At 47.1% G+C, this 26,454-nt stretch overlaps 1 protein-coding gene across 1 annotated transcript; it reads left to right on the plus strand.

Moving 5' to 3' along the window:
* Positions 1-1,424: 1,424 nt before the first annotated feature.
* Positions 1,425-19,820, plus strand: TRIM27 (tripartite motif containing 27). Its single transcript, XM_041771260.1, has 8 exons — positions 1,425-2,048; positions 3,211-3,306; positions 5,610-5,840; positions 13,238-13,260; positions 14,846-14,961; positions 15,078-15,110; positions 16,594-16,620; positions 18,212-19,820. Exons 1-8 carry the CDS (start codon positions 1,629-1,631, stop codon positions 18,805-18,807), a joined length of 1,542 nt encoding a protein of 513 aa, XP_041627194.1. The 5' UTR covers positions 1,425-1,628; the 3' UTR covers positions 18,808-19,820.
* The last annotated feature ends 6,634 nt before the right edge of the window (positions 19,821-26,454 follow it).

Below are 26,454 nucleotides of genomic sequence, written 5' to 3' on the forward strand. Positions count from 1 at the left end.
TGAGGTTAGGGTTCTATGCAAGGCAAAGTCTCCCCTAGAAAATAACCGAGTCCTCAGAACTGGAGGTTCTGCATGAACACGGGAGGCTGAGTGGAAGGAGGGAGGGCAGCGTAGTCAGTTCATTCAGATTATGCTCTGAGGATGGGGTAGGGTTGATGAGTGGGCTTGCAGAGGGCTGCGGTGGGCACAGCCAAAGCCTCAAGGCCCTAAGTGCTCACCAGAGCCCCAAGCTCAAGGGTTTGGACAATGTCGTGGAGGCAGAAAAGGAAGCTTTGAAGATTTGTGAGTGAGAAGGGAGAGAATGAAAGGAGCATTTCAGAGTTTTCTAAGGATGATGTTCACCTTTGGAGGTGTTCTCTAAGGACGTTAGAGGGAAAGACTTGCCATTGGGAAATTCGTGGAAATGCTTGTCACCCGGCTACTAACTCATCTAAAAAAACATCTGCAAGCTGACAATGTTGAAATGATTTCGGCCAAGGTGTCATCATGGAAATTAAAGAAAACAGAGGCACGTTGAAAAATAAAGCAAGGCAAGGCTGTCTGCACTCCGTGAAATCACCAGGATGAGGATGATTCTGAGGAACCAGCAAAGGAGACCAGGAAGTGGCTGGTCAGTGTGCTGGCTGCTGCGAGGGCCTGGGACGGCGGGATGCTGCTCCGCGGCCCTTCAGCAAGGAGCACGCGCTAGGTCCCGTTCAATGCCCCACGCACTGGGCGTGCTCTGTTAACGGATGAACACCTATGGTCAAAACCTTACAAGACGGGATAAGGCCTCCCTCCTCGTTGAGGGTGCAAAGACCACCCTGTTTCTCCGAAGGGGAAGCCAAAGCTCGGGTGGGAAAGCACGTGGCTCCAGCGCAGCGCGAAGAGGCCGCGCTGGGCTCGCGGGCCTCCTTCCGTCGTACAGAGATGCTGCCCCCAGATAATGAAGCTTTTCTCTTTGGAAACGCAATCGCGAGCGCCAGCGAGTGGGGCTGTTTCCTGGAGCGGCCCGTTGGGCTCGCCCCACCCTCCGGCCTCGGGGCTCCGGGCTCCCGGGCGGACGTCTCCGCCGCATCGAGCGCGCTTTCCGGGCCGCGGTGAGGCCTGCGCGCAGAGCTGGGCGCCCACAAAGGCCGGGGGTGCGGGCCAGGCCGCGACCGCTCGGCGCGGGGACGCGGGGTCTCCCGGGCCTCCCGGGCCCCGCCGCGCCCCCAGGACCGCGGCCCGCGCGTGGGCCGCCCCTGCGCTCCCGAGCCCCGGTGCGCACCCGGGCGGCCGCAGCCCGTACCGCGGGAGGCCCGGCCAAGCCCCGCCCCCGGGCCGCCCCTTCCGCTCGCGCCGGGATCCGCTCGGACGCCGCCACGTTGTCCTGCGCGAGTCTGGCCGGCGGCGGCCCTCGGCGGCCCACTCGCGCATCCGGGGGCTCCGCGGGGCCGCAGGACCCCAGGGCCGCGGGGCGGGGCCGCGGCGCACGGAGGCAGGGGGAGGGAGGGCCGCGCGGGGGCCGTGCGCGTGGGGGCCCGGGGCGGGAGGTGCCGCCTGCCCGCGCCGCCCGGAAGCCGCGAGCGGGAGGGCGCGCGGTTGAGCCGGGGTCCGCGTAAAGCCGGCGCCGGGCCCATGCCCGTGCGCCCCCGCGGGCCCGCGTCATGGCCTCCGGGAGCGTGGCCGAGTGCCTGCAGCAGGAGACCACCTGCCCCGTGTGCCTGCAGTACTTCGCGGAGCCCATGATGCTCGACTGCGGCCACAACATCTGTTGCGCGTGCCTCGCCCGCTGCTGGGGCGCGGCGGAGACCAACGTGTCGTGCCCGCAGTGCCGGGAGACCTTCCCGCAGCGCCACATGCGGCCCAACCGGCACCTGGCCAACGTGACCCAGCTGGTGAAGCAGCTGCGCACCGAGCGGCCGTCGGGGCCCGGGGGCGAGATGGGCGTGTGCGAGAAACACCGCGAGCCGCTGAAGCTGTACTGCGAGGAGGACCAGATGCCCATCTGCGTGGTGTGCGACCGCTCCCGGGAGCACCGCGGCCACAGCGTGCTGCCGCTCGAGGAGGCGGTGGAGGGCTTCAAGGTAAGGGCCGCGCCCGGGCGAGCGGGCGGGGCCGAGCGGACAAAGGAGCCGAGGGCCGAGAGGCTGCCTCCTCCACCTAGAAAATGGCTGAGCCGGACGTGTGCTTGCAGCCGTCATTTCCTTTCTCTACGCGGAGCCTCGGCACGCGGGTATGGGAGAACCTGTAGCTGCTGAGGGAGCCCGAGCCTCCCCGCCCCCGCCCGCCCTTCCCGGGGGCCCCTGTGTTTACCCGCCCCCGGGCCCACGGCCCACGGAGACACCCTCCCTCCCTCCCTCCCGACTGGAAGAAGGATATGCCCCAAAGCGCGCGCACACGGACACGCTCACGCTCCTGTCGGATCTCGGATGAGCTCAGCCTGGGCGCACCAGCAGCAGGTACCCAGGGCTGCGCACCACTGGCAGGTGCCCAGCGCGTAGCCTGCAGGCATTTCCTAGCGCTTCCCTGTGCTCACGTTCTGCCCCGGTCAGCCGCTCTGACTCTAGATAGCACACCTACCGGGAAGCTCAGACAAAAGAAAGGAGTGGGTAGCCCTTTGTGAACACAGAATCAACAGCCTGGCACAAACAACGACATGGAAACAAAGTATTGACGCCAACAGTTGTAACTACATTGGAGGAGCTAGTGTGCAGTGCGGTTCTGCGGGCTTGCAGGCTGCAGAAGGGAAGGTGCAGAGTTAGGTCTGTTTGACCGTGAGTACATCTGTGCATAATGAGTCACTTCGCACTTACGGTACTTTCAGATATATTATTTCACTCATACTGGCAGTGTGCTGGAGTTCACTCACACTCCAGTAGCTTGGGAGGGTGGTATTTGTGCAGGTCACACATCAAGAAAATGAGAGAACTTAAATCATTTTCTTGGTATACTTCCATGGAGAGCCAGCCACACCTTAACTCTGAGCTTCCTCATCTACTCACCTTTCCACCAAGCCATGCAGTATCTTTTCCAGGGACCGGCAGGTGACCCAGTGGTTTAAGATAAACACAGCTGAGCAGGGGTACTGTAATACCCTGTCCCTGGGAATGGCAGTGTAGTCCAGGGGCAGGTGCTCACCGGGGACTTGGCCTCAGGAGTGTGGGTTGTGTGCGTGGTAAGCACGTGGGCCATGCCGATGCCGAGGTCCCTCATCCTGAACTGTGCAGCTGTTTCTGCTTTTCTCAGGAGCAAATCCAGAACCAGCTGGACCACCTGAAAAGAGTCAAGGATTTAAAGAAGAGGCGGCGGGCACAGGGGGAGCAGGCACGAGCCGAACTTCTGGTAAGAGTCCTGGGAATTCACAGGTACTATCATGTTTGTTGGTGATGCTGTCCTGTGTAAGTCTGAAGTCACTTAACATGACTGTATCCAGTCAGGTCACTCAGAACCTAGGTGTGGGTGACACAGCCCTGGGTGGCACTTGGAAACTGTCCTGGAGAGCCAAGGGATTCCCACATTTTGGGAGGAGAGATGGAAGAGCTGAGGTTGGCACCCCTGTGGATCTGACCTACCAAAAGTTGAACCTGCTTTGTATAGATCAGAGTTGATCCTGGGTGAAATTCCTAGGCACAGCTAGCTTTCCTTGGTGCCATTCTGCAGACAGATGGTGATGGTGGCTGATCCAGTGGCTCTAGCTAGTGATTGACGTGCTCATTTGTAATGGAATGTTTGAAATTTTTGTTTTGACGACCAAAAAAAAAAAAAAAGAGACTTTTATATATATAACCTTATATCTACCATACAGGTGCCTAAGCAACTTTTTTAACAGTAAATAAATTATTAGAAATTCCCAAGAGGTGCTTCCATCTGAAAAGCAAACTCTTAGTGGTGTCTAGCATCATCTTGTGAAATTCTATCAGTCCTGACCAGGGTGAAGTAAACAACTTTGGGGCAGGGAACTTATTCTCATGGTGCCTTCAGATGCCACCATCTGTTCTGCCCACACAATCTGCTGAGACCTCACCTCCCCTAGCTTGAGAAGAGGGCAGATGGATGGAGAATCTCCCAGTGTGCCTGAGTGGACTCAGATTATCATGCACACAACCAATGTGTCGTCCTCTGTGGGAAGATTGTCAGAGGAGAATCCGGACATTTGGACATACTTCTTGGCTCTGAGACAGCTGGGTAGATGGAGTGATACGCCTTCTCTGGGCCTGTCTCTTCTGTGAAATGGGTTTTCAGCAAGGCTAGTACTGCTGTCTCCTTCCCTTCCGTGGTGTGGCGGTGTTTCTCTAGTTGTCACTTGAGGAATTGAGTGACTGGGGAGGGGAGGGCAGAGCTGCTGAAATGTCCTGCAATGCAAGGGATAGTTCCCTGCCAGGCAGAGTCCCCCCATCAGGGTGCCAGGAGTGCTGGGTCTTTTTCAGCTTTACTTTTCTGTTTCTGAGGTTGCACTGTGTCATTTATGCTTTTGAAAGAGTTTAGGTAAGGAGAGGTGAGACCTTACCAAAAGGATGCGAAACAGGTTTGTGTTCACTCCTCAGTGTGTTGCACAGAGAGTGCTTAGGAAGGTGGTGAGAAGAGTGGGTCATGGGAAAGGTTCTCAGGAAGAGTGGAGCTCAGGACAGGTGTCAACAAATATCTATAAAGGGCCACATAGTCAGGATTTTTGACTCCGTGGGACACAGATTAGTCTGTGTCACAACTACTCAACTCTGTCGTGACAGCTGAAGGCAGCATAATATAATATGTGAATGATGGGTGTGGCTGGGCCCCGGGAAAACTTAATTCCCCAGGAGTAAACAAAGGGAGCTTGCTGACACTTTGTTTAGCAGAGAGCCTCAGAGTTTTGGCAGTGGGAGGTAGATAGAGAAAGAAGGGTAGACTAGTTTTGGCAAACATCTGTTCCAGAAGGGCACCACACCGATAGCCAATGAGGGGTAGGTGATGAACAGCCCTGATGGCCAGAAAGGGGGTGAGGGCCGCACAGGAAGGGCCTTGGTGACGTGGTTGCAGTCATGATGCGAGGATTGAGTGTCCCAGTCCACCCCACATGGCATGTATCTGACCCGGTCACTTCCCTTTCATGGCTCCCAGTTGCAGGAAAGTCTTGCCCCACCCTGGCCTGCCAGGCAAGGTGTGTTCTCTCTTACCTCTTCTGGCTTCTCCAAAGCACCTCTTTGAGAGAGGCTCACCTCTTTGAGCACCTCTTCTCAAAACTTAGGTGCTTTGCCAGACACCATCGTTCACCATCTCTCCTGTCGTTTCTTCTGCCAGGAAAGCGTGTCTACCCTTTGACCACATGGTGAACCCCTGTTTCTCCAACCACACTGTGTTACATTGCCTCTGTGAAGGCTGTGCCAGCTTCTCCCACTGCAGGCCATCCTGTCCTCACTACCTATGGTTGCATGTGTCATGTGAACCGGGCTCTCATGTGACTATATTCCTTATTTCTGGGGTAACTCACTTCTCAGCCATTGTGTCTAGTCGGTAAAGCCTGAGACCAGGAGTGAATGAACAGGATGCTTGTTTTAGCATGCCGGGACAAGATGATGAGGTCTCAGGGTAGGTAGTCAGGGACAGACATGAAGGGCTCTAGAAGGGAGCCTTCCGTCCTTCAGTACCCTCCCCTGTCATCTACGCAGAGCCTGACCCAGATGGAGAGGGAGAAGATTGTCTGGGAGTTTGAGCAGCTCTATCACTCCTTGAAGGAACATGAGTATCGCCTCCTGGCCCGCCTTGAGGAGCTAGACTTGGCCATCTACAACAGCATCAACGGTGCCATCACCCAGTTCTCCTGCAACATCTCCCACTTGAGTAGCCTGATTGCCCAGCTAGAAGAGAAGCAGCAGCAGCCCACCAGGGAGCTCCTGCAGGTAAGGCGTGGAGTGTCCCGCCAACGTGACTCTGGCTCCTGCCAAAAAGTCTCCCTTCCCTCTTTGCTAGGCAGTATGGAGGCCCTGCACACCCCCCCCCCCCCCCCCCATCAACTCTAGGAGTAACAAACCCTAGCTCAGCTCTCTGGGCTTGTCAGAGAGAAAACATGCATAACAAGTTCCAGTTGACACAACCTGGATCGGTCAGTTGCATTGTCTCATGGGAAGGACAAGAGGAAGACCTAATGCCTAGGCCTGTCCTGCACCCACAAGTGGTCTGATCACACTCTTGACCTCTCTGGGCCTCAGTGACCTGATCTACTCCTGGTGTAATGGGAGGTTCAGCCTACATGCCATTTAAAGATTTGAGTAAAGAGGGATCCCTGGGTGGCGCAGCGGTTTAGCGCCTGCCTTTGGCCCAGGGCGCGATCTTAGAGACCCGGGATCGAATCCCACATCAGGCTCCCGGTGCATGGAGCCTGCTTCTCCCTCCGCCTGTGTCTATGCCTCTCTCTCTCTCTGTGACTATCATAAATAAATAAAAAATTAAAAAAAAAAAAAAAAAGATTTGAGTAAAGATACTCAGTGAAGTGTCCTGTAATTTTAACATATATGTGTACATTAGCACAACCACAAAACTGAGCACTGGAACAGGAGTGGTTGGCCCAAGCGGTCCCTGTGATTTAAGCTGGGTGTAGTTACAAAGCTGCATTGACCTAACCTGGCAAGGCCACAGGAAATGTGCTGTTGTTCATTGAGTGCATATGAATTGTCTGTTCTGGGTCTGGCAGTATTCTGGGCACTGGGATTAAGTGGTGAAAAGCTGTCCTGAAATGTATATTCTAATGTCAGAGTCAGGTACTAAAGAGAACAGTGGGTATAATGGGTGTTCATAAATGCCATTAAAAGGGATGATGGCATAGAGCACAGGTCAGCAAACCGCTCCACAACCTGTTTTTGTATGTCCTTCAGGCTAAGTGGTTTTTACAGTTTGGGAGGGGTTTTTTTGTTTGTTTTTTAATAGGAGGAGTGGAGGAAGAGGGGAAGAGAGAATTTTTTTTAAAGATGTTATTCATTCATTCATTCATTCATTCACTCATGAGAGTGAGAGAGAGAGGGAGAAGCAGGTGCGTCGCAGGGAGCCCGATGCGGGATGCGATTGCCAGACTGGGATCACACCTTGAGCCGAAGGCTGAGGCTCAACTGCTGAGCCACCCAGGTGTCCTGGGAAGAGAGAACCTTAAGTAGGCTTTATACTCAGTGCAGAAACCATTGTGGGACTTAGTCTCATGACCCTGAGATCATGACCTGAGCCAAAATCAAGAGTCAGACACTTCACCAACTTAGCCACCCAAGGCCCCCCTGGTTTTTACAGTTTTAAACGTTTGGAGAAAATCTGAAGATTTTATTTCATGGTATGTGAAATTCTATAAAACTCAAACTTTGTTGTCTGCATTTTATTGGCACTTAGCCACTTGCATTCCTGTACATACTGTGTGCATTGTTACTTTCCCACTGCCACAGCAGAGCAGAGTTGGAACTGCAAGACACTGCATGGCTCAAAAACCCAAAATATGTACTGTTTGGCTTTTCAGAAAAAGTTTATTGAGTCCTGCTTTAGACTAATAAGAAGGCCTAGCCTTGAGCCTTAATGACCACCAGTATTTAATTGCCAGGAAGGAAAGGAGGAGTTTGCAAAGTGAACACTTGATCAGAGAAGCAGAAAGTGACCAGGAAGGAGGAGGAGTGGACAGCAGAGTCTCATGCAGTTAAGGGCTGACACGCATTTGGTTTAAAGCCATGGGCATTGCTAATGCCCTCAGAGAGAAGTGCCACAGTAAACACTTAACACTTCCCTAAGGAACCATCCTAGGGACAGTGGTGACTGGCAGGGTGTGTGACCACTGTAGGAATGGGTGTCTGGGTTAAGGGGTAAGACCATAAGGAGAGGTGGGGATTGTGGGACTTTGTGGGAAGGGATGCTTAAAGAAACAAACTAAACATATTGTCAAAGATCATGTGGGAGGAGAGTCTGTTGTAAGGATCTGGGTGAGGAAAGTCATTGAAGCTGTAAAATTAATGAACTTATCACTAATGTCTGTGTCAGAAAAGACGGAAGGGAAAGGGGACTAAGCACATGTATAGGATGTAGTTTTGGAAGATCTTTGGGAAGAGAGGAGGGTGGGGGGGAGGCGGGGATGCAGGCAGGTTGAGGTTTGGTAGCGAAAACGTGGTAGCTTTTATTGTCTTGACGTGGGAGAGCAGGGCAGGAATCAGGAAAGTCACTCACTTTAAAGAATAAGGGGAAGTTTTGAAAATACTCTTTTAGAGTATGGGAAGACCAGGTGATTTGTGAGCTACAGGAGGAACACTTGGTCGGTGAATGTCGCCCCAGTCAGCCTTGCTGTGATGTTGTCTTCCATCCTGCCTTCTGAGACCATCACTGCTCTGTTGAAGTCATAGGGAAAGCAGGTAGTGGGTGCATTCAGGATTACGGCTTTAGGAGATAGCACTGAGGGTTTTGGTTTGTTATTATAAAATTCACATAAGTTCATCATTTCTAAGTGTTTGATTCAGTAGCATTTAGTAAACTCATAGTGTCGTTTGATCATCACAACTGTACAGGTCTTGAATACTGTTATCACCTCAAAAGGAAACCTTGTATCCATTAAATACATAGTCATTCTTCCTTTCTGCTGTTGTCTCCCCGTGTTTGCCTACGAGTACAGTCCTACAGCATGTGGCCTTTTGTATCTGATTTCCTTCACTTGCCATACTTTTTTCAAGGTTCCTCGGTGTTCTAGCATGGATTGGTACTTCATTTCTTTGTATGGCTGGATAATATTCTATAACATGGATAAACACCACGTGTTGTTTCACTTGTGTTGCATTCATGAATTGACGGACATTTGCTTTGTTTCCAAACCTTTTGGCAATTGTGAATAGTGTTCTGTGAATATTAACACCATGATAGGCTTCACCAATTTGTTGCATCATCTGTGCAGGGGATGTGTTCCAGTTTGAGTTTATGTGCTGCCAAAGTGAGCATTAGAGGTTTAAATTTTTTTTTTTTTTAAGATATTTGTGAGGACATTTTTGAACAGATGGGGTCTGTTAAAGAAAGAGGGGTCATGGACATGGAATGAGAGGGAGAGAGAGGGTCTTGATCATTTTCAGAGAGTGGTTATGATGGATGTCATTGTAAAAGCAAGCTAAATCCTACGTAATGAAATATTGGAGGCTTTCCTGCTAAGGTGGGGAACAGGACAAGATGCCCACTATTGTCTACCTCTATTTAACATTGTACTGGAGGTTTTAACTAATATAATTAGACAAAGCAATTGCAAGCATAGGAATTGGAAAAGACGGGGCACCTTCCTGACTTAGCTGGTGGAGCATGTGACTCTTGATCTTGGGGTTAGTTTGAGCTCCATGTTGGGTGTAGAGTTTACTTAAAAATAGAATCTTTTTTTTTTTAAGATTATTTATTTATTTATTCATTCATTCATTCATTCATGAGAGAGAGAGACAGAGGGTGGGGCAGACACACAGGCAGAGGGAGAAGCAGGCTCCTCCCAGGGAGCCTGATGCAGGACTTGATCCCAGGACCCCAGGATCACACCCTGAGCCAAAGACAGATGCTCAGTTGCTAAGCCACCCAGGTATCCCAAGACAGTTTAGAAAAGGATACTCCATTTCCAATTGCAAAAAGAAAAAAGGTAAAGTAATAAGACATTTTTTGTTCTTGGCCAAGACATGTTGATATCATCACATTGTCAGTTCTTTATAAATTAATGTATAAACTTAGTGCAATCCCAACAAAAACAGAACACACTTTTTCTAGAGCTAAACAGATTGATAGTAAGGTTCAGATAGAAAAATAATAGCTGGGAAACTGAGAAAGAAGAGCTGTGGGTGGGAACTGGCCCTATTAGACATTAAAATATACACAGTGCCTGTGTAACTAAACCAGCTGGTAACAGCTCAGCAGAAAAACACACATACACACTGTTACCATTCAAAAGACCAGTGTGAAGGGGCACCTGGGTGGCTGTGCATCTGACTCTTGATTTCGGCTTAGGTCATGATCTCACAGCCTCCATGCTCAGTGGAGACTCTGCTTGAGATTCTCCCTCTCCTTCTGCTCCCGTGTGCTCTTTTTCTCTCAAATAATAAATAAATCTTCAAAAGACCAGTGCCAAATTGAAAGAAAATTGTAGCAAATATCACAAATGGAGATAATAGAAATAATATATAAAGAACGTTTAAAAAATCGAGAGGGAGGGAAAAGACAAGTTCTATAGAAAAATGAGCACAAGATATGAACAGGCAATTTGCAAAAGAACTGTAAAATTGGACTAGGAACTTGCGAAAAAGTGTTCTACTGTACTTTTAATAAGATCCAAATAAAAACCAGGCTCTAATACCCTTTTTCCCCCATTAGAATATAATTTTTTTTTTTTTTAAGCAAAATTTTCTTAATTCAGTACACTGTTAGCAAGGATGTGGGAGAGAGAATCTCATATGCTGGTAGGAAGACAAATTGTTTTGGCAGCATACATGCAGTTAGAATTTTTTTAAGACTATTTATTTATGAGAGACTCAGAAGCAGAGACAAAAGCAGAGGAAGAAGCAGGCTCCCTGTGGGGAGCCCAATGCAACTCTATCCCAGGATGCCGGGATCATGACATGAGCAGAAGGCAGATACTCAACCACTGAGCTACCCCGGTGCCCCCATGCAGTTAGAATTTGACCAAGAATCCTTTCAGGAATTTACTTTGAAGATATATTGACACATGAAAATATGTACAAAAATACATATGCACAAAGTTACTCAGTGTAACATTGTAATTGCGAAATATTGGAAAAACCCACCTATCAAACCGAGAATAGTGGTGGAATCAGTGGTGGAATCGACTGTGTGTACATACAGTGGGATGCTGTGCAGCTGTCAAGAGAGTAAGGAAGACACTCATGAAGTAATAGAGAGTGGTTTCCAGGAGTGGATTGTTAAGTGAAAAATCATAGTGCAGGATCTAGAGTGTGCTACTTTTTGTGTAGGAAAATAGATAATTGGAACATCTTGTATTTGCTTATTTTTGCAGAGGAAACAGTAGAAGAATAAACCGGATGGGAATGGGGAAAACGGGATGGGAAGGGATAGGATAAAAAGTGACAGATACTCTGTGGCCAAGTTTCAGACTTTTTGTGCATCAAAGTAAATAAGAACAGTGATAGATTATAACCTGTTAAATAAAGTAAGAATATATGAGTTAATACTACTAATAAACAGGCAGAAATTACCTTTAAAAAAAAAAGATTTTATTTATTTTTTTCTTTCTTTTTTTTTTTTAATTTTTATTTATTTATGATAGTCACAGAGAGAGAGAGAGAGAGGCAGAGACACAGGCAGAGGGAGAAGCAGGCTCCATGCACCGGGAGCCCGATGTGGGATTCGATCCCGGGTCTCCAGGATCGCGCCCTGGGCCAAAGGCAGGCGCCAAACCGCTGCGCCACCCAGGGATCCCTATTTATTTTTTTCATGAGAGAGACAGAGAGAGGCAGGCTCCTTAGGGAGCCCAATGCAGGACTGGATCCCCAGACTGGATCACGCCCTGAGCCAAAGGCAGCTGCTCAACCACTGAGCCACCCAGGTGTCCCAAAATTACTCTTTCTGTAGGATGTCGACTTAAGTGATATAGAAGGAATTTTGAAGCTAACCAATGACCCTTTAGTAACCATCATAGTAAAATTTAATTCAGACAGTAATAATCAGTGGATGCTAAGTCTAAGGGAGGAAGTTTATAGAGAATGCCCCATTGACATAGTTTCAAAGTATCAGTTTTGGATTACTTATTAGTTATAAGAGGAGAGGTAGTGGCTATACAATGATCAGAATTGCCCCAGTAAGGGGCAAGTGAGTATCATGTACCTTTAGAAGGATATACCACTGGGCGCCTGGGTGACTCAGTTGGTTAAGTATTGGACTCTTGTTTCAGCTCAAGTCTTGATATCAGGGTCCTGGGATTAAGCCTTGCATCAGGCTCCATGCTTACTGGGGCATCTGCTTCTCCCTCTGTCTCTGCCTCTCCCCCCTGTTTGTGCATTCTGTCTCTCAAATAAATAAGTGAAATCTTAAAAAAAAAAAAAAAAGAAGAACATACCATACACCAGTTAAAGATGATACAGCCTGGATTTAATCATGAGGGGAATATCTGACAAACTCCAAAGGAAGGATGATATCCTGTAGAATAAACAACCTATATTAAACCAGTGTCAGTGCCACAAAAGACAAATCAGCCCTAAGGAGCCATTCCAGATACACATGGTGATAGCTGACTGTGGTGAATGGTCATGGATTACCAAGCAGGGAAGAGAGTAGCTGAAGATAACTTTATTAAGGTGATTGGTTAAGGGATCCCTGGGTGGCTCAGCGGTTTAGCGCCTGCCTTTGGCCCAGGGCGCAGTCCTGGAGTCCCGGGATTGAGTCCCACGTCAGGCTTCTGGCATGGAGCCTGCTTCTCCCTCTGCCTGTGTCTCTGCCTCTCTCTCTCTCTACGTCTATCATGAATAAATAAATATAATCTTAAAAAAAAAATAAGGTGATTGGTTAAACTAGAGTATGGACTGGGTTAGATAAAGGTTTTCTTAGATCATTGATCATTAGATCCATGTTCCTTATTCTGGATTGGATAACTACTGTGGTTATATGAGAAAATGTACTTATCCTTAGGAAAAACACACAGAAGTATTAATGGGGCAAAGATACAGCATAGAATGTAAATAGTGATCTCTCAAATGGTTCTGCATATAAATGCGGTTATAAAATCTGGAAAATTGGGGATCCCTGGGTGGCTCGGTGGTTTGGTGCCTGCCTTCAGCTCAGGGTGTGGTCCTAGGGTCCCAGGATCAGGTCCCACATCAAGCTCCTTGCGTGGAGCCTGCTTCTCCCTCTGCCTGTGTCTCTGCCTCTCTCTCTCTCTCTCTCATGAATAAATGAATAAAATCTTTAAAAAAAAATCTGCAAAGTCTGGGAAGGGGTATCCAAGAGCTCTGTACTAGCAGCTTTTCTGTGTATTTGAAATTATTTCACAATAAAAAGTTAAAGCAAGCTGGACAAGTAGGCAGTTGTGGTCTGAGGGTGGGATACTGGAGTTTGGAAATTTGAAATCCTGAGATCCTGGGCCAGTGGGACAGAAGCAGGACAGAGGAGATGCTGGGAGTGCAAACTGTGCATCTCACTTTGCTCACCCTGACTTTAGGTCCTGGGCTGAGTTGTGGTTCTTGTCTTCCTGGCTTCTCGTAGGAGGGCCAGCTGGTTCCTGGGTTTCCAGCCAACATCTGAAGGAAAACTGAAGCTTCGAGGTCTCATGGTTATCTTTTCCTTTCTCTTGTAGGACATCGGGGACACATTGAGCAGGTACGGTGTTCTCTGTCTCCAGTGCTCAGTCACGCAGGAGGATGTTTTCCCTTAGACTCATAAATCCTGAAAGGAGCCAGAGAAGGACATTTGACGAGAGTGAAACACAGCCTGCTCGTCTCTGGACCAAGTCACTGGTGTGCAGAGAGCTGGATGGACCACAGTTCTGCTCAGTAAACTTAGGAATTACTGACAAACTGTGGGTGAATGAGTACCTGTGATTTGTGAGGACACATCTGTGGAGAGTGAAGGCTCACACAGAGCTGGCCAAAGTGCAAGGGTTTCAGAGTCCTCTCCCCAACTGTATGATGGGGAAAATATGGCCTAAGAGGAGTGTGGGTGGCTCAGAGTTGCAGAATCAGTGCTAACTTACCTGATACAGGCTCCTGTTCTCATTCCTTCTTGGCTGTGTGATCTGATGGGGACGGGGAGGAGCGGGCCAGATGCCAAAGCTCACCTGTGTTTGCAGGACAGACAGGGGCCCATGGGCTGTGGGGTTTGGTGCAGCAGCATCTACAGGGGCAGAGGCTGACTTAGAAGGAGCTGAACTTTCAGATTGCTTAAAACACTGCACAGTACAAGCCCTCCAGAGGAATGAGCTGGGCCAGGGCCTCATAGATAGAGTAGGTTGGCTGGGAGTGCCACATGGAGAGATTCTGGGGTAAAATCAAGGGTCTGAGGGAGATGAATTGGAGTGTGTCCAGTCCCAGCCAGATGGCCCCAGTGATCCCTGCCCTTACAGTCACTGATGCCGGTCCAGTTCTGGCCTGACATGGGGAGATAGACCCTTCAGAGCCCAGCATTTTATGACATTAATGTTGGGGTCTGGCTGTATGAGATAGGAAACCAAAAATGTCGTTGGCTTAAAGCTGAAACATAATTTCAGAAGTTGCCACCTGTGAGGAAGGTGCAGGTAGGTAGCCAGGGGCGGAGCAGGGAGTTTCCTTCTTTCCACTCTCCTGCTGCCCCGAGTTGTCCTTGAAGTCCCGGTCCAGGATGGTTGCTGGAATGCTAGCCAGCATGAGGGTGATAAGTACATCACAGCACGCTCCCCTGAAGTAGGCTTCGCAGATTCCCACGAGACACTCCTTCCCTCTTACTGGCCAGAGCTCAGTCACAGGGTTGCATCTAAACGGGGCAGCCGTGAGCGTGGTGTAACTTGGGAGATGGGAGATGGGATATTGGGGAGGCAGCTGGCAGTCATGGATCATGGACCCCCTGAACAGGGTGGGTGCCAATCTGCCTGAAAAGGGTTCTTACCTCTGGATTGTTGCCCACCATGAAACTCAAGGACTTTGTCATGGAATCTTTCGCTTTCTGGCACGGTCAGCCTTCTATTCGGTTTAATTCAGTAAACCTTTTTGAGGACAAGCCATTTGAAAATCCATGAGCTAGGTCCTGTTGGGGGAATGGAGATGAGGAAGCTGTTTCTCCTGCTTTTGTCCAGAGGATCACAGTCTAGGCAGAGAAGAGGGAAAAGGCTGTAGGGGCTGCTTTAAACACTGTTGGTCATTTTAACCCAGGCTTTGTCTGGGCTTCTGAAGTCATAGGATTAGGGGAGGGAGGGATTTACTCCTTTTTTAAGAGCTGAAAGAATCAGGATCCCTGAGCCCTGGATCACACCTCCAGATCTGCAGGAGAAAATCCACATTTTTGCACAAAAATGTCTGTTCTTGACGGAAAGTCTGAAGCAGTTCACAGGTAACAGAAGATAGGGATCCCTTAGGGGAAATGCATTCATGCTCTGAATATCTGTCTTGCTTGCCTGTCCAGCTGGATATGAGATGCAAACTGAATGTCTTCTCTTTTCCACTTAGAAAAAATGCAGTCAGATATGGAGAAAATCCAAGGTAAATTTCTATATTTCCTGGGCTTTTGATGTTGAAGTTTCCTGGGCAAGTGATCATCTACTTTAAAGGTGCGGGAAAATGAGAAGGAGTGACACCACTGGCTAGCCTTCTCTGATCTGCTTCTTCCTTTTGCTTTAGTCATCTCAATTGATAGTCTTTTTTTTTTTTTTTTTTTTTAATTTGAAGTCAGTGTACTCAGTTCTCAGTCTATATTGATGGGGGTGAAAAACAGCAACCCAAAAATTAATTAATCCAGAATTTGCTTAATTCTTTTCTAATTGGGAAAAGAATGAACAGAAACTATCCTAGTTGTGTTTCATCAGAGCCGGTGTTTAAGGTTATAACTTGCTGAGTCCCTCCTGCTCATGGGCATTGGTGCTGACCAGGGTGGGGGTCAAACAGCCCCCGGGGGAGTAATAGCAGGAATTCAGGAATCAGGCCACCCTGGGCCACTGCTGGCTCTTAGGAAGGATTCCACACTGATTTCCTCATCTGCAAAAATGAGGAAAAGAATTGTTCTTACCTCGAGAGGTTGTTGGATTAAGTTCCAAAAGCCTTGAGAATGGAGCCTGACATACACAAACATAAATACAAGGTTTATTTAAGTAAAGTGGTTTGGGTAGTAAAGGGAAGCCCCTTCTAAATTTAAATTTTCTGTTCATGAGCCTCATTCAGTTAGGAGTTGGTTATATCCTCTAAGTGCTAAAATTCCTAGACAGCCCAGTGGAATCTGAAACCTTCACATGTAGGTAAACCCCTTCTTCTTTGTTACAAATGACAAATCCCCATAATCTCTGCTGTTTCCTGTATGTTGTATAGACTAAGACCTTCTTTGCATTTTATCTTTCCAGATACATACTTTTTTGGCCTCTAGCAACATATATAGGGGACACTCCAATGCCTTCCACAGGCAAACAAAATAGGGAGAAACTGCCCTAAATACAGTGGGTAATACCGGAAGTGGTCAGTTCAAGTGTGAATTCCCTTGAATTTGAATCTGGCCTCATTAATTTTTCCTACTCTCCCCCCACCTGAAAGCCTCATGAGGGCTTATTTGTGAACATGCTTTGTCCACTGCTCAGTACTTCTTGTGTCAGTGCTGGCATTTGCCCTGGCGTGGTAGTGGGTATCGCCCACGGAGCCACCCAGCCCTTAGAACACAGGTGGCTTCTGAAGGCCAAGAGTTGTGCCTGAGAAAAACAGCAACCCAAAATGAGGTCGCTTGGAACAGCATTTCACTGGAGGATGGATTCCCTGACCTTGGTTCAGTTTGATCCCATTTGCTACCCAAATTCCCTGTCCCTCTTCCTGTAGAGCTCTCGGTTGAACGATGTTATGTCAAGAAATCAGTACACAGCTGACAACAGGAATGCAGGGCTGATGAAACTGTAGCTTTGTGGAGACTCTTAATGAGAGTCTCTGCTCAGGTATCTCGGAAATACTCACTTGCCGTCTGTTAACTACTACTCTCTTGTTCTTTCAGAATTGAGAGAGGCTCAGTTATACTCAGGTAGGTGATGGAGATAAAACCATATGGAAACAGGAATAAAGGTCCTGAAAACCTAACTACCATTATGAATGATTTGGGAAATTGCCTAAATTGGGGTTCTTTGGATTATGTATGTAAAAGTGATAAACAGCAACCACAAAAATACTATTGATTGTTTCCATGTGTTGGCAATATCTTTGCCTCCTAAAATGCCTCAAAGCCAAAGCCAGGGACCTCTGAAACAGAAAATCCAGCTGAGGTGCTTGAGTAGGAATTGCAGCCCCCAAAAGAGGAGCACTGCTATAGGGCATCCTTCCTGTGCTTGGGGGAAGGGGTAGGTCAGAGCCTCGGGGCAGCCCCTCCCTGAGCTGGGGCAGGAGCTGAGCTGTCCTACCCCTTGACCATCAGTGTCACTGAGGGGTCAGGAGCCTGAGTAGATCTGTGGTCCCAGAGGTCTTCACATCTTAGGTATGTACTTAGCACAGTTCCATGGAATCCTCCCCATGAAGGGAGGCGTACAGCAGGTCTTCCAATGGTGTCCACCACTGTGACCCATATTTTGTTCTAGTAAGTATGAGCTGAATACCTTGCACATGACCTATACTGTCTAGCATCATACAGGGCTCTGTGGGGGGAACAAAGCATAAGACACAGTGTGTGATGGGAAGTACGCGGCACACCCAAAGGCACAGGGCGCTGCTGTACACAGGTTGTTGAACCACAAATCTACTATCTGGGGCTCCTGGTTATCAGTTGCTTTCATGAACCTTTCATGGAGGCCATTTAGCCTGTCTGAGCTGTGGTTTAGAGAGAGAATGTTTTAAAGCAGGAAAGTACCACATGACTGCAAAATGCTGTCATACTGATCACCCAAGTACATGACTCAGATGATAGAGTTTTAGGTTTAAGGGAGGGAGCATGTGATGACTTGGCTGGTTGACAGCAGCTTTTTGAGAAAGATGTGGGTGTTGTATTGGACATTAGAAAGAGATGAATGGGGTTTGCATGTGCTGAGTAAAGATCTCATGGAATGGAGGATATAAAAGACTGCTTTTCTTTTTTATAGGATTATTTATCTTAGGGTGTGTGCATGTGGGGGGAGGGGCAGAAGGAGAGGGAGAGAGAAACCCAAGCAGACTCCAAACTGAGCCCAGAGCCTGACATGAGGCTGATATCATGACCCTAAGATCACAACCTGACCCGAAAACTTAGAGTTGGACACTCCACCAACTGCAACCCTCCCCCCCCCACCCCAGGCACCATTAAAAGAGTGATACAGGTTTGTAGTCGCTTATTCACATACCAAAGGCCCAAAATTTAAGTTGAGAATTCAGCTTATAATGGATAATGTGACTTAAGATGTTAAAAGGAAGGGAATGGAGGTAAAATCTCAGTACTTTCAATATGTCCTGGTTTAGAAAGGTAGTCCGCTAATCCAAACAATACTTTTTGGAATGTCAGCTCCAGGGTGAATTTCACAAGATGAATGCGGTCTATTGTGGGGCATTCATGTTCTCCTCTTACAGGAGGCAGAGAAGAGCTGGGTGTCCTCTAGTGTGCTTTCCTGGCCCCTGGCTGACTGTCCTCCCCTTTCCCCTGTGTGTCTCCACAGTGGACGTGACTCTAGACCCGGACACAGCCTACCCTAGCTTGATCCTTTCTGACAACCTGCGGCAGGTGCGGTACAGTTACCTCCAGCAAGACCTGCCTGACAACCCTGAGCGGTTCAATCTGTTTCCCTGTGTCTTGGGCTCTCCATGTTTCATCGCTGGGCGACATTACTGGGAGGTAGAAGTGGGAGATAAAGCCAAGTGGACCATAGGTGTCTGTGAAGACTCCGTATGCAGAAAAGGTGGAGTAACCTCGGCCCCCCAGAATGGATTCTGGGCTGTGTCCTTGTGGTATGGGAAGGAGTACTGGGCTCTTACCTCCCCGATGACTGCGCTACCCCTGCGCACCCCTCTCCAGCGGGTGGGGGTTTTCTTGGACTATGATGCTGGCGAGGTCTCCTTCTACAACGTGACAGAGAGGTGTCACACATTTACTTTCTCTCATGCCACCTTCTGTGGGCCTGTCCGGCCTTACTTCAGCCTGAGTTACTCGGGAGGGAAGAGCGCAGCCCCTCTCATCATCTGCCCCATGAGTGGGATCGATGGGTTTTCTGGTCATGTTGGTAATCACGCTCATTCCATGGAGACCTCTCCTTGAGGAGGTGAACTCAGGCCTAGAGGGCTGTTGGCCATGATACTACCCCAGGCATAAGGTGTCTTGTTGCCTTGCCTTTTCCTGCTTATCACAGCTGGATGTCCTTCCCACTTTCTCTGCCCCTGCAGTGGGAGACAGGGTGTCCACACTCTGTACTGTCCTTTCCCTCCCCATGCAGATGGTCAGATGTAAGGAGATCAAGATGGCCCAGAATTACAAACCAGATGTCCACCTTCAGTGTTTCCAACACTTTTGGTTTTACCCATTACTGGAGGGGATACAGAGTATGGATAATCCCTGGAGAGCCATTCAGGACCCTTCACCGTGGCTCAGCCTGGCTTCCTCTGGTCCAGCCCCACATAGTGATCGTGGATGTGTGCTGTTCTCTGGACCAGGGCTCCTTTCTAAGAACCTAGAGTGGAACTACCTGGCCCTGTCAGCATGGCTCCCTCTATCCCAATTCCCATTCACTGTAGTTTTATTAACTCCATTAAAGAGGCCTGTATGTGTTTTGATTAGTTACAGTTATTTTACAATAATGGTGGGAAATGGCCTTACCTCTGTTATGAGATAATGTTCTAATCAATGTACTCTCTGCCTCTGTATCTTTTCTGAGGGCTCTGTTGCTCCCTTCATTCTAATGAAAGGTGTATCCTGGTGTCAGGTGCACGTCATCCAGGATAGTTTCCTGCCAACACCGTCCATTGTTCCTAAATCCCCTCCCACTCACGTATGTGGACCTGAAGTTTGTCCCTGCAGTGATTCTGAGGCACTATTCCAGGGACTCATTGACTTTTTTGCCTTCTTTTCTCCACTTCTTTGGGGAGTGGGGGAATTGACCTTTCTAATACGTGTACCATCAAGGGGCATCCCCATAGCCATTGGGTCATGGGGTGTTCTGGGGCTAGAAGGCAAAGGCAGATCACTTCAAGCAAGCCCCCACAATGGCTTAGTCCTGCTTCCCTTCCGGTACATGACCCTCTGTTTGAAAATAAAGTAAGTGTGGATGTTGTTTACATTGTTGTTGTTTTCTGGGTCTTGGTAGGATTGGGTTCATAGAGGTTGGGGTTGGGACTGGAGGGGTAGTTAAGGGTGTTGATTTGATTTCCCCTATGGGTCCAGAATCCTGTTTGGCCAACATTAGACTTCAAACTGGATGAAAATACTACTTTGCAGTACAATCTACCACTTCCTAATGGTGCTAAGAAAGCAGTTTGGCCATCCACAGCCTATAGCTCTGTGTTGGTTAATCTTGTAATTTCAGTAGGAAAGAGCTCTCTCAAGTCCTTTTTATAACTGGCAGTGGGATGTTGCAGCAATGCTGGGTGTAGGTCAGAAGGTCCAGAACTGGCTTCTAGCCCAGAACCACCAGGCTAAGCCCCTGGGTACACAAGGGTCACCATGTGCTGAGGAGGCAAGATTAGGCTGAGAGAACAGCTTTGTTCCAGGGATTTGGATCTTTCCTGCTTCTGGACATGGCCTCAGAAGACAAGATTTTATGGTCTATAGTTTGTCCTATACAGACCATGGAGGTTCCATGGCTGAAAATCATGAATTGGTGAGATCATGTCCTAATTCATTCTTCCATTCATTATGTAAAGTGAAATCATGTAAGAAGGACCTATAAAGAGGGGCTTCCATGAGGATATAGTGTATGTATGTGAAATATATAGACGTGGACCAAGGCACACAGTAGTTTGTGAATGTTCACAAGCCTACAAAGTGGGTACTATTGCACTATTTTACAGTTACAGAAACGGAGGTACAGAGGAGGTAAGTGGCTTGTTCAAGGTACACAGCTAGGGAGCAGCAGAACCAGGATTCAAACTAAGATGGAACATTTGACCACATACACCTTATCCTTCCCCTCAGTATCTATTATGCTTTTCTGCATGAGAAGGCTGAGCATTGACTGAAAGCCTCAAAGTGCCAGTCCACTGACCTGCTTTCAACAGGAAGTGTCTACTTGAGATGTAAGGGTCTGCAGCTGGAAAGTTGGCTGTAGAATCCCATTCAAAACTCTTATTCCAGTCCACTGGGGCAGGGGGGAGGAATAGGAGCCCACAAAGAGGACATCTTGGAGGTGTCCAAGAACATGTGTCCCGTGGCGTGGCATGGCCTCCCAGCCTTTGCTGCCAGTTTGGGGCTGTCTCCAGGCTATCTTGGAGGGGCTCACCAGGGGCCTGCTGTATCCCCAGGAGACCCAGTGCTCTAGAAGCAGCATCTTGATGCATTTTTTAAAAAATACTTTATTTATTCCTGAGAGAGAGAGAGAGGCAGACCTAGGCAGAGGGAGAAGGAGGCTCCCTGCAGGAAGCCTGATGCAGGACTCCATCCCAGACCCTGCATCACGCCCTGAGCTGAAGGCAGATGCTCAACTGCTGAGCTACCCAGATGTCCCTTGATGCATTTTTATTAGGAGCAGCTAGAGCTGTGATAAGTTTGTTGGACTCAACACTACTTCCATTGTAAATGTGGACGTGTTTCCAGAGTAAGCATTCTTAACCATGTGGGGTGAGCGTCAGAAGACCACATACCTTACAATACCCGTTTTATAACCTGAACAACAGGACGGTGATGACCACCGTGTGGTCATCAGGGGTGTGTAGAAGGATGGCAAAGAGGTGCAGGGAAGCGTTCATGTTATTGGTTATCTTCTGGCTCTTGTGGGTTCATAGGTATTTTATAATTATTTAAATTTTTAATTAAAAGAGATAACCCTACCATTTGGGATCCTCATCCCAAATGAAGTTGTAAATGATTCTAAATTTACTCCTGCAGAAAGATAAGCAACATCTGAATTCGTAGAATGAGGATTTGGGCCCCTTAAGGCAAACATGGGGCCTGGTACCATCCTTCTGGCTCCTGTCTGGTTCTTTCCTCAGAACATCTGAAGCTGTTTATTACACACTAAGACTTCAACAACTCATTCTTCAGACTTTACTGCCCTAGGATATCACTGCGTGTCTTCAGCTGCTGATAGTGGCCTGGCGGGAAGATAGGAGCATCTTCCCCAACCAGACAGAGAATAAAAGGAAACTGAACATGGCCCTGCTCCTAGGATGTGCACAATTGGGAAGATGAGAAATACTTGGGAGAAGTGACTAACAAGTAACAAGTGCCATGACACTGAAAGCCAATTGCTATCATTACAGGAAATAAGCCACTTGTCAATGCCCTTAGTTATCTGCGATCCCAGCCAAAGACTGTAAACAGGAATTGCATCTCTTCCCAGCACTGAAAAGTTTCATTCTTAGTGTACTAATGGTGGGTATGTTGCCTCTTCACTAATGAAGGACAATGATTCTTTGATTTAAATGACACAATTACCCAGTGTTGGGTCCCCCAGCTGAACTTGACTCCCCAGGAGAATACAAGAGAGCATGGTTTCCGTTCTTCGAAAAGTTAGTAAAGTCAGTTAAGAGGAAAAAATAACATGAAAAAGGAGCAGACAGCAACCAAAGCTGATGTGTGGGCAAGGGAAATGTGCACTGCAGACCTCCCTGTGAACAGCCTTGGTCTGAGGAGGCTGGATCCTGGGGCATCACTTCCTAGGCTGACACACCAGTATTCATGGGTTCAGGCCTGCAAGAAAAGTTTTACTTGATTGTGTAATTAAATCACAACACCCAGGCACCTCCTTGAATGCAGGAATTCCGCCTGCGTTGAGGTCTCAGGAATGGGAAAGCTCTGCCAAACCAGTGTAATTACTTGGGAACTAGTTTTGCTAGGACGTTAGCAAAGTAGTCTGGATTTCAAACTCTGGACAGTACTTGGATATGACCGCAGTGGCTCAGTTACATTTCCTTGTCCTAACTGGAAAGAAAGCATAAATATTACAGATGTGGCTTATTTGTGGGCTTAATTTTACATTTGGAGTTTGAAGTGTAACCAGGGCATTTATTTGAAGGTAACTTTGAGGTACATTCCTCTCTATCCCGATTCCTCATTCAGAAGATTTGTCTGGATTATAGTGTTGCATACAATTGCCACATCCAGTTTGGGGTTTGTGATACACAAGAATATAATAGAAATAGAGGTGATAACTTATTTTAGTGTATGTAGAGATTTCACATTTCTCAACTTACACTTTTTTTTTTTAACTGGAAAGAAATATGCCAAAGAATTAACAGATGGTTTTGATGAGATTATGGAGGATTTTTCCAGCTGCATTGAATTCTTCACAATGGAGACCTTGAAGTACACACAAAAAAATGAGGGAAATATTGAGTGAACTCCCTATAGCATCTCCTGGCTTCAACAATCAATTTATTGCCAACTTCATTTCCAATATAGCCTCATCTGAATTTCCACTATTGCTGTTACTCCAAAGTAAATCCTGGACATGATAATTAGAGAATCAGATGTGTTTATGAGCTTTGCATAAAATACTCATTTCAAGGTTGGGCGTGGAGTTAAATTCTTTCTTTTAAACTGGTATGGACCACTCCTGTCAGCTTGTTTTCATTTGAGTCCTCTCTACCCTTTAATATTTTCAGGTCTTTCAAATCCCTCTTGTGGAAGATGTTTTCATAAAAATGTAAGATAGGGGAGTCCTATTGCACAGTTAATGTTAGTAAATAGTAAAAATATTCATATAATTATACCTCACTTTATTCCAGAAAGGACTTCAAGCCATTTAAAACATAAAGTCAAGGTAGCAGGAGTTCAATATGCCATAAAAAAAAGAGACAAAAGTATACTAAATGCTACCCACATGTTTGTTTTTAAAGATTGATAAGGGAACCTTGTTAATTTTATAGCTCATAGTTTCTATGAAATGAAAATTGAGTTTTAAGGGGCTTAATGAGATTAAAAGAGAAATTACAATAAAAGAATTTCTACCTGGGTTCTTGGTAAATAGAAACTATCACAAGGGTTTATCTTTCATATAATGAGTTTTGCAAATCAATAAGGAAAGATGAACACATGAATAAAAATTTGGTTAGCAATTTGCAAATTTACAGAATATGAAAATCCTTCAAACACAATGTTGAAACTCATTAATAAAGCCATAAAATAATGCCTTGCCACCTCTCACCCATTAAAATGCTTTGTTGTTGAATCACAGTACCAAAACTAGGGATTCCACTTCCAGAAAGGTAAGGAAATAATTATGAATATTGAAAATATCTACAGAAGAATGTTCTTTACAGCATTGCTGACAAGAGTAAGAAATTAGAAATAATCCAATGTTCAACAGTACCGGTTTGATGTGAGGTGTCTGCAGTAGCTTGCAATCAGAAAAACAGTAATAATTACAAATTTTTAGGAACTTGAAATTGCCACATCTAGAATCACTTCTGGGACAACTTCCTTCCCATAGAACTACAGTTTATGAAAGTACAGCAAATCTCACATCTTTGAAGGAGGAAAATTAGGGTGAGAAGTGGCAAGGCATTATTTTATGGCTTTCTTTCTTTTTTTTTTTTTTTTTTGGAAATATTTTAGGGGAAAATGAGCAAATCAAACTTTTAGGAGTCTCGAATCTCAAAATCATCTATTTACTAAAATACACACAAGACAACCTTAAAATTATAGTATGAATGAGGAATACAACATAGACCAAAAAATTTCTACTTTCTTACAGAAAAATATAACCTAACAATGAAACACCATTTTTTTACTTCCCAGAAAAAAATGGCATGGTTTGTTAAGTGAATTTTGAATGAGGCCTAAAAATATTTACCTATGCCACCTATTTTGAAATTTTTATCCATAATTTCATAGTGTTGAAATTATGGATAAAATGTTTCATATTGTTGAAATACTATGAAACACATAGTGTTCTGGTTGTATCTTCACTAAAAAAATGTTCAGCCCCCAAAGCAGTATTTACAGTAAATCTGGTATGAATGTCAAAAGAAAAAAATTGTTTTAAAAAATGGTGCAAAAGCATTTTGATTTTAGCACAACATATCACAGAAAAGAATATGAATACAAGTTTGCAATTTTATGTATACCTCCAAAGAGACTGTCACTGACCACAGTATTTATATTGCTATATTAGCAATGAGGATTTTTGGGTATGTTTTTAAGGGCCACATAAAAATAGGTTCAAGGAACAGATTAAGTTGAAGTCCTAGATTAAAGTGTTTGGTTTAAAGAATTTTCTACAACAAATTTCATGTTTATGTATGAAAAGTTACATAACCTTATATGAAAATGTCATTATTTTCTACACTATACTAAATGTACTTCCTAAGAGGAGAAAAAAATTAATATCTAAAATAAATTAAGATTACAAGACTATCAGCCATCCTTTGAACTCATCTATTTACACAAAGTATACACATTTGTTTCATTATTAACGGTGAAGAAATGAGGTGGTGACAACTACCTTTTGCACATTATCAACTCACTTTCGCCACAAGTGTGTCTTTGGTGCGAGTGTATACGAAATACGTTTGCCTACCCCTCATCAAGTCACCCGCAGGTTTATTGAGAAGATGAAGGTGTATTTTTCTTTCTTTCAAACAACATCCCGAACAGACCATAAGTAGCCTGAAATGATAAAATACTTTAGCTATCGACACAGATTGCTAAAATGTAAGTTATTTGCCCAAATTATCACATCAAATAACAAAGTCAGCCATAAAGCAGGCTGCAAAGCATTAAGTATTTCATGTAAGTGCGCTTTTAAATCCTTGAATTTCTGTAGAAACATTGTCATCACCACGTGATGTGAGAGGACTCAATACCGAAGACAGGTTGCAGCGGCGGGTTCGAGCGTGGCCGGCGTTTCCGTCTGACCGTCTCGCGGTGCAGCACGCTCAGCCCTCGGCCTTAGATCTGGGACTGAGGAAGACCATACAGTCAAGGCCGTTTTCTATCAAAAGTAGGAAGGAGTGTGTTGAAACCAGGGAGTCTGGGAATCTAAGGCAGGGCCGGGCGAACTCAAACTACTTCTCTTTTCATTTAGAAGAGACCTGACCTCTGCCTTGCAGGGAGAAAAACGTTTTTGTGTGAATGCACAAAATAACCCATCGGGACAGATGTTCCCAGTTTCCTCAGTTTCCTCGGATCCGTGTCCACTCTGAGCTCAGCCCCAACCTGAGCGGGGAAGGAATTTACTGTCAGGCCCCGGCCGCTCCGCGAGCTGACACGTGGGGAAAGCCTGGTCCGGAGGTGAGGCTCCCGGTCCCGGCGTCTCCCGCCTGCCCGCTGACCTACAGGGATTAGGACTCGGATCCGAGGGCCGCGGAGGACCCAGAGAGGACCTGGACCCTCCCCCAGCCTCTGCCCCAGGCCCTGCCCCAGGCCCTGCCCCTCCCCCTGCCCCCGACCCAGCCGCCGCGCAGGAGGGCCTGGGCGCGGGCGCTCTCAGACGCACTCCTGGGAGGCAGGGGCCGCCCCCGGGAACCGGGTCTTGAGTTAAATTTGTTCTCGTTTCCCTCGGCGCCGGGGCGTAGGCGAGGCCGAGAGGCGGGCAGCGGAACAGAGGCTCGGGAGGTCCGTGCTCGCAGCCGCTCGGCCGCTGGGGCAGCTGCCCTCCTCCCTCGGAGTCTCCCTCAGTCCGCAGACCGATCTCCTCCTCCCCCGGCTACCCGGGCTCTGGCCTGAGCGCCGCCTCCCGCGAGCGGCCTACGTCACAGGAGCGCCACCGCGCCACATCGACTTTAGTGGAAAATCTGTGCTCTTCCGCAGGGT

Source organism: Vulpes lagopus, chromosome 10, assembly GCF_018345385.1.
Source record: "Vulpes lagopus strain Blue_001 chromosome 10, ASM1834538v1, whole genome shotgun sequence".
Taxonomy (NCBI): domain Eukaryota; kingdom Metazoa; phylum Chordata; class Mammalia; order Carnivora; family Canidae; genus Vulpes; species Vulpes lagopus.

Coding starts and splice junctions, on each gene's coding strand:
- TRIM27 (XM_041771260.1), top strand. CDS start 1,629: ATGGCCTCCGGGAGCGTGGCCGAGTGCCTGCAGCAGGAGACCACCTGC. Junction 3,307..5,609: donor AGGCACGAGCCGAACTTCTG/GTAAGAGTCCTG, acceptor TCATCTACGCAG/AGCCTGACCCAGATGGAGAG. Junction 14,962..15,077: donor AAGTCTGAAGCAGTTCACAG/GTAACAGAAGAT, acceptor TTTTCCACTTAG/AAAAAATGCAGTCAGATATG.